The sequence below is a fragment of the Guillardia theta genome (genome assembly GCF_000315625.1).
Source record: "Guillardia theta CCMP2712 unplaced genomic scaffold GUITHscaffold_8, whole genome shotgun sequence".
Lineage (NCBI taxonomy): Eukaryota > Cryptophyceae > Pyrenomonadales > Geminigeraceae > Guillardia > Guillardia theta.
Genome location: NW_005434666.1, coordinates 555,069 through 570,512, shown reverse-complemented (window position 1 = coordinate 570,512; position 15,444 = coordinate 555,069). Strand labels below are relative to the sequence as shown.

General features: G+C 50.5%; 4 protein-coding genes across 4 annotated transcripts; 2 read left to right on the top strand and 2 right to left on the bottom strand.

Moving 5' to 3' along the window:
• Positions 1–117: 117 nt before the first annotated feature.
• GUITHDRAFT_161224 (hypothetical protein) lies at positions 118–6,073 on the top strand (the record flags this gene model as incomplete). The annotated part of the gene is made up of 32 exons (XM_005839494.1): positions 118–166; positions 350–424; positions 481–545; positions 597–677; positions 723–845; positions 908–959; positions 1,013–1,042; positions 1,089–1,128; positions 1,176–1,218; positions 1,268–1,314; positions 1,432–1,496; positions 1,552–1,619; positions 1,667–1,686; positions 1,757–1,821; positions 1,886–1,979; positions 2,082–2,116; positions 2,166–2,273; positions 2,450–2,545; positions 2,677–2,747; positions 3,002–3,037; positions 3,189–3,228; positions 3,428–3,472; positions 3,602–3,708; positions 3,883–3,978; positions 4,099–4,192; positions 4,429–4,566; positions 4,750–4,793; positions 4,932–4,986; positions 5,203–5,248; positions 5,389–5,474; positions 5,631–5,701; positions 5,896–6,073. Coding segments are annotated over 32 exons (2,182 nt in total), but the record flags the coding sequence as incomplete, so codon positions are not given.
• GUITHDRAFT_101737 (hypothetical protein) lies at positions 6,066–11,131 on the bottom strand (the record flags this gene model as incomplete). The annotated part of the gene is made up of 9 exons (XM_005839493.1): positions 6,066–6,129; positions 6,352–6,437; positions 6,591–6,899; positions 6,945–7,211; positions 7,273–10,243; positions 10,378–10,444; positions 10,521–10,624; positions 10,683–11,008; positions 11,063–11,131. 9 exons carry the CDS (start codon positions 11,129–11,131, stop codon positions 6,066–6,068), a joined length of 4,263 nt encoding a protein of 1,420 aa, XP_005839550.1.
• Positions 11,132–11,814: 683 nt separating this feature from the next.
• Positions 11,815–12,762, bottom strand: GUITHDRAFT_101736 (hypothetical protein; the record flags this gene model as incomplete). The annotated part of the gene is made up of 7 exons (XM_005839492.1): positions 11,815–11,889; positions 11,953–11,988; positions 12,039–12,126; positions 12,188–12,238; positions 12,286–12,392; positions 12,440–12,580; positions 12,628–12,762. 7 exons carry the CDS (start codon positions 12,760–12,762, stop codon positions 11,815–11,817), a joined length of 633 nt encoding a protein of 210 aa, XP_005839549.1.
• Positions 12,763–13,466: 704 nt separating this feature from the next.
• Positions 13,467–15,401, top strand: GUITHDRAFT_133632 (hypothetical protein; the record flags this gene model as incomplete). Its single annotated transcript, XM_005839491.1, has 13 exons — positions 13,467–13,637; positions 13,681–13,779; positions 13,837–13,922; positions 13,991–14,075; positions 14,125–14,199; positions 14,251–14,323; positions 14,371–14,486; positions 14,535–14,603; positions 14,646–14,719; positions 14,744–14,789; positions 14,883–14,975; positions 15,242–15,295; positions 15,345–15,401. The coding sequence occupies 13 exons, from the start codon at positions 13,467–13,469 to the stop codon at positions 15,399–15,401; spliced, it is 1,098 nt and encodes a 365-aa protein (XP_005839548.1).
• Between the last annotated feature and the right edge of the window lie 43 nt (positions 15,402–15,444).

Below are 15,444 nucleotides of genomic sequence, written 5' to 3'. Positions count from 1 at the left end.
TCCAGATGAGTCAAGGACTAGTGAGAATGAGTTCGTTACAGAATAAACGTCTTGCAACGGAATAGTAACGACGGGCATGAGCGGGGAGTTCGTGGGGATCCAGTAGAGCGTACGCGTCATGGCACGACGCGAGGAAGTGAAGGATGTTTACCCCGGAGGACATGAGGTGAGGAGAGAGGAGGGGGAGGGGGGGAGAGAAGAATGTGGAAGGGTCGGGAGGGAGAGGAGGGAGAGGAGAGGAGGGAGAGGAGAGATGAGGGTGGGAACGAGGGTTGAACAGAGAAGGGAGGGGAGGAACATAGCTTAAGAACGGAGGAAGCCTTGGCTCGAACTTCTTACATCGTGGCAGGTGCTGGATCCATACAGGTGGCTGGAAGATCCTGACAGTGAGGAAACTGTGAAGTGGGTCGAGGCTCAAAACGAGGTGCGTGCTTTCCTGCCTTGCCCTGTTCGCAGCAGGGTTTGATGCTCCTCCCCCAGCGCACGAACGCGTTCCTCAACACGTTGCCCAACAGAGAAGTTTTGAAGAAGAAGCTAACCGAGAAGTAGAATCACGAGCCCTCCCGCATCTACACCAACCATTCACCAGCTTTCAGGTACAACTATGCAAAGACAGGAAGTACCTTCAAGAGAGGCAAGGGGGAATACCTCCGCTACTACTACTACAAGAATGATGGGTGAGCCCCTGAGCTCCGCTGCAATGCGCTCTGACGGCAATCTAGGCTGCAGAACCAGTACGTGCTGATGATGCAGGCGGGTCTCGACTCGCCTGCTGAGGAGTTCTTCGATCCCAACCTGCTCTCCTCGGACGGCACCAAGAGCATCGGCGCCAATGCATTCTCTGAGTGAGTGTGGCTGGCAAGTGCTGAATGTGCGTACGTGAGATCTCACGCCTCGTCCTTGGCAGCTCCGGAAGGTACTGGGCGCATGGAATTTCCGCCAGTGGCTCCGACTGGCAGGTTGCTGATCGCACCAGATTTCCGTTTGCTCCGAATGACGGGAGCTGCCGCAGACGATCTTCGTGCGGGAGATCACCTCTAAGGTGCTCCGCGAGGCCTCGATCGGGAGACTTGACAGCAGTTGCGCAGCAAAACACTGAGGACAAGATCGAATGGGTGAAGTTCTCTGGTGAGGAGGAAGCTGCAAGGGGTTGCCAGGCACTGACGGAGGGGAAGGAATCTCGTGGGTCAAGGATGACTCCGGCTTCTTCTATTCGAGGTCTGTTGGCAAGTTCCTGCCAATCGAGTAAGGGAGATGCTTGCGATAGATACCCTGAGCCAAAGAGCTTGCAATCTGTCGAGGACAACGTCGAAGGTTGCTCTCCTGCTCTCCTGCCCTCCTCTCCTGCTCTCCTGCCCTCCTCTCCTTTCTCCTGCCATACTCGGGCTGCAAGGAGGCGCCTTGGAGGATCTGAATCCTCGGTGATGGTAGGCAACGACCTGAAGCGAGGGAGCGAGACAGACAGCAACGTTGAGATGTCCGTCTACTTCCACAAGGTGCCGGGCCAACCCTTTCTTCCTCTCTTGCCACCTGTGAACGTTTCCCTCTTAGCTCGGGACCAAACAATCCGAAGACGTTCTGATCTTCAAGCCCTCGGAGAATCCCAAGTGGCTCCCAAGGTATGTGCGAGACACACTCCTTTGTCTTGGCTGAGTTGATGGGTCAGAGCGTCCATGTCGGATGATGGTACTGCCAGCATGCCTGTGTGCGCAGGGTCCGTTTGTTTTGGCGTCTGACTCCCTGTTGCCTCCACAAGGCAAATACCTCATCATCTCCATCTCTGAAAGCACTGCGCCGGTGAACCGAGTGTACATCGGCCAGGTCAGCTCACCTCCTCTGCCTGCTTGCAGACGTAAAATTGAAAGTGATGAACTTGGAATCGCAGGTGGATCAGATCTTGTCGGGAACTTGGGACGACTCCAAGTTCATGAGGCTGATTGACAACTTTGATGCTGGATACGACTATGTCACCAACACTGGTTGTCAATCCCTTCCTCCCTCCTATTCCCTCCTTGTATCTTGTTCCGATTTTCCTCAACTTGTTTCCTCGTTGTCTCCTCTGAAGCTTGACTGGAACACAGAAAGCAAATTCTACTTCAGAACAAACAAGGATGCGGTGAGATGGAGAGGAGGAGGAGAGGAGGAGGGATTCGACGGCCTAACAGGATCTGCAGCCTCGCTACAAAGTCATCTGCATCGACATCCAGGATGCAAAGGAGGAGAAGTGGGCAGACATCCTTGAACACAAGGAGGAAGTGCTCAACGACGTGCTGGTGTGTCACGTCGCTCCTCCTCGTCCTCCTCTTCGTCGTCGTCGTCGTCGTCGTCCTCCTCCTCCTCCTCCTCCTCCTCCTCCTCCTCCTCCTCCTCCTCCTCCTTTTCGTCTTCGTCTGTATCTCCTCCCTTCCCTGTCCTTTCCCCGCTTCACTCACGTGCTTTCTGCTGGCAGTGCGTTGGAGAGAAGTATCTCGTGGTTTGCTACATGAATCACGCCCAGGAGACCCTCAGTCTCTTCAAGCTTGCAGATGGCTCTCTTGTTCAGCAGGTAGCTTCTCTTCCTCCTCCTCTTCCTTCATCTCTCCGTATGTTTTCCTCACCCTCCTGCTCCGTCCTGGCCTTCTTCTCTCCTTCGCCTTCCGTCTCCGGCGCCCTGACTTGTCTTGTGATTCTTCTCAGATTCAACTTCCTGACGTCGGTTCCGTCGGCTCGTTGAGTGGAAAGAGAGAGCACATGGAGTTCTTCTACAGGTGAGCGTAGAACCTTTCCAATCCTCTCTTGTATTTCCGTTCGTCTTTGCAATCCCTCTCAGCACTCCTCCTCGTTATCGTCTTCTTCCTCCTCCTCTTCCTCAATCTTGCCAATCTCCTCCCCCCCTTTGCTCCCGCTTCACCGCCCTGTTGACTGCATTTCTCCCTTGCGTTTCTCATCATCATCATCATCTTCTTCTTCATCTTCTTCTTCGTTTTCATCTTTCGTCTTCATCATCCTCACTCTACGGCAGTTTCGTCGGGTTTGTGCACCCTGGAGTGAAATTCAGGTGAGGGAGAGAAGAGAGCGGCCTCGCCCGATGTTGAATATCATCCTGTGATGTGTGGAGTGGAGATGACAATTACAATGTCGATGAGAGGATGGTTCTCGAGCTTCACTTCTCATGTCATCCTTCTCATCCCGCCTTCTTCACCTTGTAGGTTTGACTTGGAGACGATGCAATCTCACAAGCTGCGCGAGGTGCCTGTCCCCCCCCTCCCTCCTCCCACTCCTTCCCTCCTCCACCGCTTCTGTGCTTCCAACATCGTTCCGCCACCTCCCTCCCTTCAGGCCTCCGGCCCAGCTCTCTGTCCCTCCTTCCCTTTCCTCCTTCAATGGTACATCGAACTCGTCAGCCCCTCTTCCTTCACCTGTTCCGATGTTTACCAGCCATTTGCAGGACATCGTTTCCAATCATCGTCCTGAAGATTTTGAGACCAAACAAGTCAGTGTCCTTCCGTCCCTCCATCGTCTGCCTCAACCACCACCATCACCGATACTTTATCCTCTTCTTCCTCATCCTCTTTCTCCTCGTCTTTCTCCTCGTCTTCTTTCTCAGTCTCTTCCTCCCCAGGTCTTCTATGAAAGCAAGGATGGAACCAAGATCCCCATGTTCATAGTCGGGAAGAAGGGCCAAGAGCATTCTGGGAACACCTGCACGCTCCTTTATGGCTACGGAGGGTGAGCGGAGGGGAGGGTGAGAAAGAGCAGGACAAGATTGAAGGAGAGGAAAGGGGAGTAAGAGATGGAGAGGACGATGAGGGCAGGAAAGAGAAGGGAGAGGAGGGGGATGTTGAAGGGGAGGAGAAGTGAGGGTTTCAAGGTCATTGGCACTGATGGGAAATGGCATCGTAGGTTCAGCATCAGCATCACTCCTTCCTTCAACCCCTTCCGCACCGTCTTCATCAATCATTTCAACGCCCTTCTTTGCGTTGCAAACATTCGAGGAGGGTGAGAATTTCCCCTCCTCCCTCCTCCCTCCTCCCTCCTTTCCCTCCTTCTCCTTCCAACCTTCTCCCCTTCCCTCTCTTTTCATCCTTCTCCTGCCTCCTGTCATTGACCTGGGAGCAGCGGAGAGTACGGGGAGGACTGGCATGAGGCAGGATGCAACAACAACGGGAAACCAGGAAAACTGAACAAGCAGCGAGGCTTCGACGACTTCCAGGTGCATGGAGATGATTTCTTTCACACTTGTTCCTCCTCTTCAATCGTGTCTCCTCCCCCTCTCTCCCTCCCTTTCTCTAACTTGCTCTTTCCCCCTTCCTCCCTCTCCCTCCCTCCTCTCCCTTCCTCTCCCTTCCTCTCCCTTCCTCTCTTATCCGTCATCACCCCCCATCTCCTTCCCCTCACTTCCCTTCTCTCCCTCCTCTCTTCTAATCACTCCCCACTCGCTCGGACCAGGCGGCAGCCGAGTACCTCATCCAGCAGGGGTACACCTGCCCTGCCAAGATTGCCATCAATGGAGGAAGCAACGGCGGTCTCCTCGTCGGCGCCTGCGTCAACCAGCGTCCAGATCTGTTCGCTGCTGCCATCCCCCAGGTCCTTCTCGCCCATCTCATCCCAACCTCCACGTTACTTGCTCCTTTCTCCTCAGCCCATCATCCACTTCCTTCTCCTCTATCATCGTCGTCATCATCATCGTCGTCATCATCATCATCGACAACAAAACGACACTGACATCAACATCAACATCATCAACAACAACCTAAAAGCCTCTTGCAGGTTGGAGTGATGGACATGCTTCGCTTTCACAAGTTCACCATTGGGTGATTGTTCTTTCCCCTGTTCTCCTCCTCCCCTGCCGATCTTCTCCTCTCCTCCTCCCCTGGCGATCTTGTCCTCTCCTCTTCCTCCTGCTCTTGTCCTCTCCTCTTCCTTCTCTTTTCGTAATGTCAAGGATGAAGGTACGCCTGGTGCTCTGACTACGGATGCTCCGAAAACAGCGAAGAGGAATTCAAGGTTCCTTGCTTCCCACGCGTTTACCCCCCGCATTCCTTTCTCTCCTCTTCCCCCTTCCTGTCCCTCTCCTCTTGTTCTTCCTCCCTACCTCCTCTTGTTCTTCCTCCCTACCTCCCCTTGTTCTCCCTCCCTACCTCCTCTTGTTCTTCCTCCCTACCTCCTCTTGTTCTTCCTCCTTATCACCTCCTTGCGCTCTTACGTTCTCATCCTGTGCAGGCCTTGTACGCCATATCTCCGCTTCATAACATCAAACCACGAGACGGTGACGAGCTTCTATCTCCTCTATTGGAATTCCTCCTCCTCCCTCCTCCTCCCTCCTCCTCCTCCCTCCTCCTCCTCCCTCCTTTCCTCCTCGTGGAGCCATATATCTCCTGTCCTCATTTCGCTTCCTTCTTCTCGCAGACGTCCAGTACCCTGCCGTTCTCGTGACAACTGCCGACCATGATGATCGAGTGGTCCCACTTCACTCCTTCAAGTACGCAGCTCAGGTGGCGCTGCATTCTCTCTTTCTCTCGCCTCACCGCTTCTCTTACTCTCTGCTCTCCTCTTGTTTCCCCCTCCCCTCTCATCTCCTCCCCATCTCTGTCTCCTCCTCTCCTTTCCCTTCGCTTCTCTTGCTCCTCCACCTCGTCTCCTCCCTACAGCTACAGTACGCCTTCGAAGGGAACAGCAAACAGACCCGTCCTCTCCTCATCCGCATTGAGACCAAATCAGGGTAAGACGAATATGTGACAGACAAGCTGTGTTGTCTGGTGGTGCTTCCGATAAGATCCCTGACAAGATGTCACTGCTGACTGAGATTCACTTGCTGACTTGTTTGGATTGCCTGCCTGACATCTACTCTCCCTCCCTCTCTCGTCCCCCTCTCCCCCGCGCTTTCTCCGTCCCTCTCCCCCTCTCCTCTTTCAGTCATGGCGCCGGCAAGCCGACAGCCAAGGTCATCGAGGAAGTTGCGGACATTTACGCCTTCATCGGAAGCATCACCGGAACCGAATTCTCCGATTGATTGAGGACACAAGGACAGGAGAGGAGGAGAGAGGAGGAGAAATCCCTCGAGTACGTGACATGAATACATCCCTTCAATTCCACAGGCACAAAGAGAAAATGTCGTCCCTTCCCGTGCTTTCCTCGCTGATTTCCCCGCTGCCATCGGGTCAACATTGGGTTGCAATGTCGTAGAATGTTGGAGGTAGAAACAACTGCAAAAGGTAGGAACAAGTGCAAGGTCGACTGAAAGGGAGGGAGGGAATGAGGGGAGGGAGAGGGAGGGATCGAGGAGAAGGGTGAAGCGAAGGAACGAGGGGAGGGGGAGGGAGGGAACGGGGGAGGGAGTGTGAACCGTGGTGAACTGGAAGAAACTTTTACCTCTGCCAGTGGACTTGCACGCCGCAGTCATCCGTGAAAATGCGACTGATGACTCCGATACCTCGCGATTGGAAACCAGGAACCATCTGATGCCACGTCAAGGGTGGAGGCTGAGACGAGAGGCGACGGAGGGAGCAGGGAGGGAGCGAGAAAGACAGGGAGCAAGAGGAGGCCGTGGGAGGGGTGACGAGGGAAGAGTGAAGGAGGTAGAGGAGGACGAGGGAGGCGTCGGAGGAGACCTGCACAACTTGCCCTACAGCAGCTTCAACGTCAAGGCCAACGAGCAGCATGCTGCTCGCAGCGTCTGGAGGCGGACGATCGAAGAGCTGCGTGTGAATGCTTTCAAGATCCTGGGAGAAAAACGAGTAAGAGCCAGCAGGTATCCTCCGATCGTAGAAGCAGGAAGAAGCAAGGGAAGCAAGGGAGACGCAACGAACCAAGTCATCAGGAGACAGAACCTCTGGCAGCAGAAGCTTCTCCCCTCCTTCGGTGGGCGTCCTTTGTCTGTGCAGGGAGTTGTGGAGGTCGGAGAGCTGCCTCCTCAGCTCCTGCGTCGAGTGAGCGTGTGAAAGGAGTGACAACGAGAGCAGCACCTGATTGATCTTCCGTAATGCTGCAGCTTCCTCAATCGCTTCGTCTCGCTCCTGCATGATCTCCAGCACGTCACCTGCCCTGCGTTCACGCAGAGCCTCGAGCTCCTCCTGAAGTGACGAGATCTCCTCGCGAATGTTCTCAACTTCTCGATTCTTCATCCTCAGCGCTTCTGCCAAGCTGCTTGATTCCACTGCAGCAACCGTGCCTCCTCCCCTTCTCAGAGCTTCCTCAAGCTCCCCGCACCGGTTCTTCAGCCACAAGATTTCCTGCCAATCGTCGCGTCATCAACCTGTCATGGTATCGTTCACCTGCTTCCTCCCGCCTCACCTGGCTCTGGTTTGCGATGACTTGCTCGCGATCATCTGAAAACTTGATCAAAGCTTCGTTCTGACTGCCTAGACGAGCTGCGGCTTCTCTCGCAATCAGCAGCTCCTCCCTCAGGTCCTCAACGACCTCTCCTCCTTCCGATATGCTGCCCATCTCTGATTGTCTCGAGGCCCTTCCAGCCACCTCATTCTGCGCGACTCCTTTCAGGTTCCGATCTCGCTGCGAGGACGGAGAGCCGAAGAGCTGAACCTTACAAAGAGAGGACGCAGTGTGGGCTGCCACGTCATCTTTCTTGCCGCTCCCTGAATTTCTGTTGCTCCTCTCCATATGCTCTAGATGGATTCCAAACTCTTCCATCCTGTAGCCTCGCCATGCTCCGATCCTCCGGATGCTCTCCCGGAAATCCTCAAAATTCATCTCGTGAGCTTCATGCACAGCCTTCCCGCGCATGACAGCACGGAAGATAGTGTTGGCCTCAGACCTTGATACAACCTTCGGTACGATCTCCTGCTGTTCCATGAAGGCCATGAAGGCTCCGTGATCCATGACTGGATCTCCTGACTTCCTCCTCGAAGCCGCCATCTCTGACTGGCAGGCATCTTCGAACATCTTCCGCTTGCAAAACTTCTCCTCAAAGGTCGTCATGATCTTCTTTTCGGAGGGAGAGATTGGAGAATACATTCCCGGCTCAACAATTGACTTGGTCGATCTTTGAGATTTGATCCCAGGAGAAGTTTCAGGAGGTACAGTTTGTTTTTCATCGTCATTGCACAATTTCTCCAGCACATCGGCATCGGGCAAAGCCAAGTGAGCCTTGCTAGAAACGATTTCTGGCTTTTCTCTCACTTCGAAAGATTGAAGCTTATAACTTCTAAGTTTTGCCAGCTCCTCCATGCACAATTTGAACTTCTCAAACGTCAAATCATTGGACTTCGTTGAACCTCTTGCCACGTCTCGATCTTTCACAAGTCTAAAAACAGAAACAGCATCGTCTTTTGAGAAAATTTTCGGCATCAATGCCTGTGATTTCAACAAAAGCAAAAATTCTTTCATAGACATCGTATTTCTTTGAAGACCGTTCAAAGTCGCAGATATACCTGATTCGGATATTCCACAGTACATCTCAAACATCTCCTTTGAGGCATATTGTCGTACAAATGATTCCTTGGCAAAAGAAGATGCGTCCATTTCTGTATGTCCAACAGCAGCATCGAGGGCCTTCTTCCCTTTTTGACCAGTCGGCCAAAGTTGTTTCTCAAACACAGGATCGTCCTCTACCGTATTGTGGCCAACGTTTGCCTCGTCATCGGGAATTCCAGGAGTTGCCATATGGTCCCAATCATCAAAGCCTCTTACAAGCTTCTCTGCCCTAGCAAAAAGAGCGTCAAGTGAAGGATCTGCTTCTTGGACCTCAATCCCTGCTTCATCTTCGTGGGGTTGTTTCTCTGAAGCAAATTTGGGAGATTCATCGTGAGCGGACCATCGTCTCGATTTGTCATGCAAAGCACTGTAAGGAGCCACAAACAGGGGATGAAAAATCAATTTTCTCAACTCTTCCCCACTCAGCTTTTGTGACTTTTTGCTGTCGATCAAGTCTAAAAAATCTCGCACTTGCATCTCTTCCACAGAGTCATTAAGATACAACGGCAACAGTTGAGTGACACACTTCAACAATATTTCCTTGTCAAACGATGTCTCTTCAAATTTTTCAAATTCAGACAAACCTGACTCTTCAAGAAGCTTTTCTTTGAGTGCATCCCAATTCTTCGTCAAAGATGAAGTCATCATTCGAAAGGATTCGAACGTGATTGATGGAAGTCGCCGGAGTCGCTTCCAGCGTTCTACTTTCTCCAAGATTTCTTGCATATGCTGCATCTTAATTTTTTCATATAGAATCATTTCCTCTTTTGCAGACGTCGTGCTTCGTTCTTTGAATGCGAAATATCGGACAAACGATTTCAAATCTATCTGTCCATGTATGCAAACATGGTCAATTTCTTGCAGTAATTGATGTACATTGATGTCAAAAGCAGACAACCTTCCAATGCCATGTTTCACTTCGTTCAATGTTACAGTCTGGTTTCCTCCGATTGCAAAAAAACAGAAAGCTTCTACCGGATTGTCCCAAATCTGTGAGAAAATGTTTCGAAGCTTAGCAGATTCGGAGATTGCTCTAGTTTTTGACCCCTTTTTGAGGAGTCCAGGATCACTCTTGATGCTTGCCTGCGATAAAGATCCAGTTGCACGCATGGCTTGTTCAAGGTCGTGAAGTGTTATTTTCCCATTTGCGTTTTTGTCAACCAAGTTGAACGCCTTTTCGAGTTGACCTGTAGTCAGTTGCAATCCGCAAGATTCTATTGCTGACTTCCATTCTTCAAATGAGATGAACCGAGTAGTAGGTGTATTGTTATATGGCATAGTGCTGGGGTCCGATCGAGAATTCTTGCCCCGTTCCTTATGTTTGGAGGAAATGTTTCTTTCAAGGTCAATGGACAGTTTTCCTCTCTTCTCACTCGCTTGTATCGCATTAAAAATGGAAGAGATTGTACCCCATCTACTGCGAAGCTTGGAACAAATGGTTCTCAGATCAGAATCAACCGTATCAGGCTTCTGCTTGGAACGCCAGACGCGAAGTTTGCTCATTACCACTGCTCGGTTCAATTTGATATTCTCGTACTTGGAGAGAAGTACAGGATGAGGTTCTACGGCATGCCAGGAGAAATGCCGTACAAAATCTTTGACATAGAGAACAGAATCAATCAAGTTGCACTCCGACGCAGCCTCCTGGACTATCTTATCTGCGTCAATCCCTTTGAGTTTCAAAAATCGGATTCCTCGACCCACGTCGTTCAGGGAAATCGAATTACTGCCATCCAGATCCCAGCATACCATCAACTCTAGAACGTGATCGAATATTTCTGCAAAAAGTTTCTTTGCCTTGTCAGTTTCTCGCCGCGATGATTTTTGGTTCCTGCTTCCAATGGTCACGAAGTCTCAACGAAATATCGGATCCTAAACATTTCAGCCTGAGGCTTTGCAATTTCTCCTTCTACTCTTGTCATACGAATCCTCTGCTTTCTGGACTTATCGCATCTAGACTCTCACCTTTCAGTGGGAACCTTCATCCCTTTCGATCGCATATACGTCTCGACTTCTGCGATTGTGATCACACCTGGACAGATGCATCAGCCTGGCTTTGTCCCGTTGGAATGCGCAAAAAGCTGGATTCAAGACAAGAACCATCTTACCACATTCATCTTCATCTATGGCTCTGAAGAGCTCTGTGATTTGCTGCCGTGTAGCGTACAATGCCAGGCAATCGACGGCAAAAATCAATTCCTCTACCGTGAAACTGTGTTGTTTAATTTGAGCTCTTTGTCACTCTCTCCCTCCCTCCCTCCACTACTCACCTCATATCTTCCAGAGAAACTCCCGCATCAAGCGCTTGAGAAGCAAAGTATCTCCTCAGCTTGACCCAAGCTGCATTTAGCATGTTCAAAGTTTTGCGCTGATGTTCCCCCACATTGAGCTTGCGATTCCCGTCCTCAGCCAGATGATCTGCGGCCTCATCTTCCTTATCTCTCATATCACTGTTCGTCTGATTTCGTGAGGAGATAGACACGAGAGAATCAGATTTCCTTGCATGGCTCCTCCTGCTGACGCGCGACGGCGGGAGTGATCTCCGCACGGTCTCCATCTCGGCTCCACCGTCATTGTGAGGCCTATCGGCCTGCGCCTATAACCTCTTACATGAGAGGACAACAAGACAAGAGCAAAGAAGTGAACAGACCTCTTTGATCTCCCTCTGCTGCAGATCCCACCAGCTTCCTCCTTTGATCCAGCTATCGCGAGACGACATATTCACCTTCTCCAGCTTTCTCTCATTTCGAAAAGAGCGTTGTTGAATTACTCGTGCAGTAGGAAGGGATCTTGCAGAGAGTCTTGTCGTCACTCTGCCATACTCTCCCGTCCCATCTTCATCGCCCCCCCCTGCACCGCACGCTCTTGTCTGGCCATCTTCCGCATGGCGGGAAACACCTTCCGGCTACTCCGCTACTAGCCGTTTCGACATTGTAGCCACGGATATGGTAGACCATATTATCAAAGGGTTGACCGATGAGATCGCCGGAACACTGACTTACAGTAGTGACTGATCCCGGCGATCATCATTTGAGATCCGGGAGCTGGCCCCGGCCTCGGACTGAGACGCAGTTCGGACAAGTACAGCCACTTACTGTACTAACTACTCGCCTTGGTGCAGAGTATAGCACACCCTGCAACTTGCCAACAAGTACAGCAGAAGTTTCATGGAATGGCACTCGGATGATCATTATCCGGCAACTAACATTGACCCGGTCGGTTCGAGTCTGACATTTGAATCCGAATATCATGTCAAACAGCTTCCAAAGGACAGGACACAAGTCATATATGTATTGCACAAAATCATTCCCCCCAGGCTTAATGCCAGCCGAGTCATTAGTTCACCTAGTGGAACGTTTTTCTCTCAGCCAGCTGAACGTGATTCCAAAGTTGCTGAGAAATTCATGCCCGAAACTGGATCATACGGATCTCACAGTTATCAAGATATCGGCTGACTTGCTCCCTGGCTTGACAGACCTGGCATCAAAATCAACCGAAATGGGCCAAACACATGAATCTTGCTGCTTGAAGCGGTCTTACCTCCATGAACTCAGCTAGGAAAGCGGCATGGCTGACCTGCAGTTGACGTTCAATCTCTTGAACTCCTCTTCAGGCTTTCCCCTCACAATCGCAATCTTCTTCTCGGGCCTGCTTGCGATGAACCTCAGGGTGCTTTCACATCGCTCGTGAATCTCACGTATGGTCTCTGGTGCGCTATGTGCACAGCAATTAATGAGTGACACAGAGAGCATGATGAGGAATAGGAGCTACATACTTGCATTCTACGTCGAGATTAAAAGCCTTCGCATCCGAGAGTTCCTCAAAACTGATTGGAAGAAGTGAAAAAGTACCAGATGCTCTGATAAGCGGTACCGTGCCAGAGCTTTATCATCACCAATTTCGATGAGATGGAAATCAACGTGCGAAAACTCTTTCATCGCATCTTCAACGGGTTGACGTAGGTTGCATGATTCAGTGAGCTGAGAAATTCAGATATGAGTGGCTGGGAAGAGCACTTTTTTGCAACCGTTTCTCTGATATCCTCGAAGGCGACCATGTTCGTATGCCCTGGAAAGAGCCCCGTAGCCGTTTGCAGGGTCCTCCTGAGCGGCGAAACTATCACAACTTCGACGCCAAGGGTCTTTGAGATCTCATGCTGCTGCTTGACCTGTCTCCGGCGTCACACCAGAGAGCACCGACCACAGCGGGACTGACCTGCTGTCTGCCGACTTTTGTGAGAGGAGGATCGAAGTCGAACTGAAAGGACACGTTGTGCTGCCCCTGGGCATGGCGGATGATGTAGACTTGTTTGCCATGGAACTCCGCGCGACTGGAGCGAAGCACACGCATGGCACGTTGCTTGTTCCCACAGGGGAGCTACACTTTCGTTTTGAAAACACTGAAATGTAAATTTAAAAATCGTCCGCGCGACATCATATTGATCAGTGAGACTCCCGGCAAATGATAGTCACCCCTACCCGTACGCCGGTAGTCTCGCCAAGTGACGAACGAGGTAGGGTTAGTCTAGGAGGAAGGGGTAGGGTACTCGGAGGCGGAAAAGCCTCCGCAAGTAAAGAGTACCATCTGTAGCCTAGTAGGGTATTAGAGGGGGTACTGAGATAAGGGCTACCCCTAGGTCGTCACCCTGCGATTCGCCTTTTCGGTCAGAGGGTAGACTCTAGAGGGGTGGGTACCCAGGGCACGGTACTGGGATTTGGGGATTCGGCAGCCTAGCAACACGATGCAAGGAGGATGGAGTAACATTGCGGTAAGACAGGAGGAGATGATAAAAGATGTGCTATGTGATGATGTTAGATACTGTCGTGTCTAGGCGTTGAGATCATGTAAAAGATTGCTTGTTACCTTGCCCTGCATACCTTCCAGTTGATCCATTGTTAACGCTGCGAGACGGTGGATTATCTCAACTTGTTCTTTTGTGCACAGTCATGATGAAACATGCTGTTTCTACATTTTTCACAAGCTCAGAATCTAGATCGACACAATATGTTCAATTTTTTTCTCCCCTTCCTGAATTGCAACCATGACATTGGGCCATGAAGGGGGCAGGCAACATGCGACAGAGCCAAGAAACTCGGTCACCCTTTGACCTGGCAAGGATCTCCCAAGAGGGCTATCGTAGTGGCGGGTTCCGGTCGATCAACGAGGAGATCCGACCTGACCTGAGAGGAAATCCGGACCTGGCAGGGGTTGGAATCTTCTTTCAGGTCGGCGTCCATTGCACAAGGCTCTGCTGATTCCTTTGAGCAGCAATCCACGAAGGCGTCGTTCGCATACGTGCAGAGCATCATTCATGGCTCTTCAGCCGACAGATGCGGGCTGATTCAGCATGGAGACCAATTAGTAGCTGTATGGCATACAGTACTATGTTGTTTCATACAAAACATGCTGAGAACGTTACAACAGGTTGCTGAAGCCGGTGAATGGCCTCGAAATGTCGAGGGACAAAATTTGCACATGATCCGTGATAAGATTTTAGGCAAACAGGGAAGGTGCGAAATTTGATGAATTTATTGATTTTCAGAGTTCAGTCTAATTCAATTTGATGAAAACTTTGCAGTTTTGTGAGACTGCAGATGCGACGTCCATCCACCAACGAAGTCTACGAAGTTGAACTGATGAGAGGATCGCCTGAATTTATCGAGGTTCTTTCCCTGACGTGGGCTATTCATGATATGACTGCGATGTCTCTAGATTATGCACGTCAGCTCTGATCTCAAGGAGAAACAAATTAGCAGCAACGCGAGAATTCAAGAATTAGAGTCGCAGGTATGCATCCGTGCTCTGAAATGGTTGGAGTGTGGCAACTATATCTTTCAGGTTGCGATGCTACGCATGCATTCCGACCGACTGCAGGCTCATGCCCAGACGGTTCAAGTCGAAGAAGATCCAAGTGAGTTGCAGGCATTCTAAAAGCAAGAGCGTAACTTGTTTGTGCAGGAATCGGGCCCCTCGAAGAAGAGTTGAGCGCAAGGATGGAGGATTTGAGGCGTTTCGAGGAAATGCTCCTGGCTTCCAAGGAGAAAACAAGAGAAGCTATCTTGGCTCGCGATAAGGTTTTTTCTTCTTCTGACTGATGTTGCTATGCTCTGATCGAAGAACAGTTTGCAGAGCAATTGAAGGATGTAAAGTCTGACTTTGATCTTCTTAAAGAAAAGCTATCCCTTTCCAAGGTACCAAGAGGAGCACTGAGTTTGATCCTGATGGCAATACAGGAAGAGGAATCGAGGCTGGTGCATGAAAACGAATCTTTGAAAGGACAAATCTCTTTGTTGAAGGTTGTCGCAAGGTTTTGCTGACCATCGATTCTAAGCTTTTTCCGCAGCATGAGATGCAAGTTCTCAATGCAGAGCTACAGAGTAAGACAAAGAATTCAGAAGAAAACGAGGCTTTGGTGAAACAGGCAGGATTCAGCATCACTTGATACAACTGCGAATAATCTGATTGCACAGATTGAAGTCCTCAGATCAGAACTGCAGTCTATCAAGGAGAGAGATGCAAAGTTGGGTCAAAGGTTGACATCTGGTCACAGAGCTATAGCGCAGGTACTTCAGATAAACAGGGTTTTGTGCTTCAATATCCAACATTGCCACATAGGCGATGAAAGAGCAACAGGCAGCGGCAGCGGCCGCATTGGAGATACTCCCATCTTTTGACTTAATCCATTCTTCGATGCTGAGCAAGTATAGTAGAAGGGTCTGTTCTATCTTTCACTGATCGAATTTCTTTTAATTGCAGCCTGCGAGCCAATTCGAACCTACAACAGGTTTCCGTTGTTTGTATTCCTCTTCTAGATTGAATCGAATCGCAGCATTCTGAGCACTCGACGAAGATGGCAGATAATGAGCCCACTCGTCAGAAGTTGGTGAGAAGTTGACATCAGCGTTGACCCTCTCATTCACAATTTCAAATAGTACTCAACTTCGTCAAGTGCTGCAAGCTCAGAAAACAAGTTGCAGTACTTTGCATAACGTGCATGTGGATGAAAACAATAAAGTGAGGACTATTTGCAAC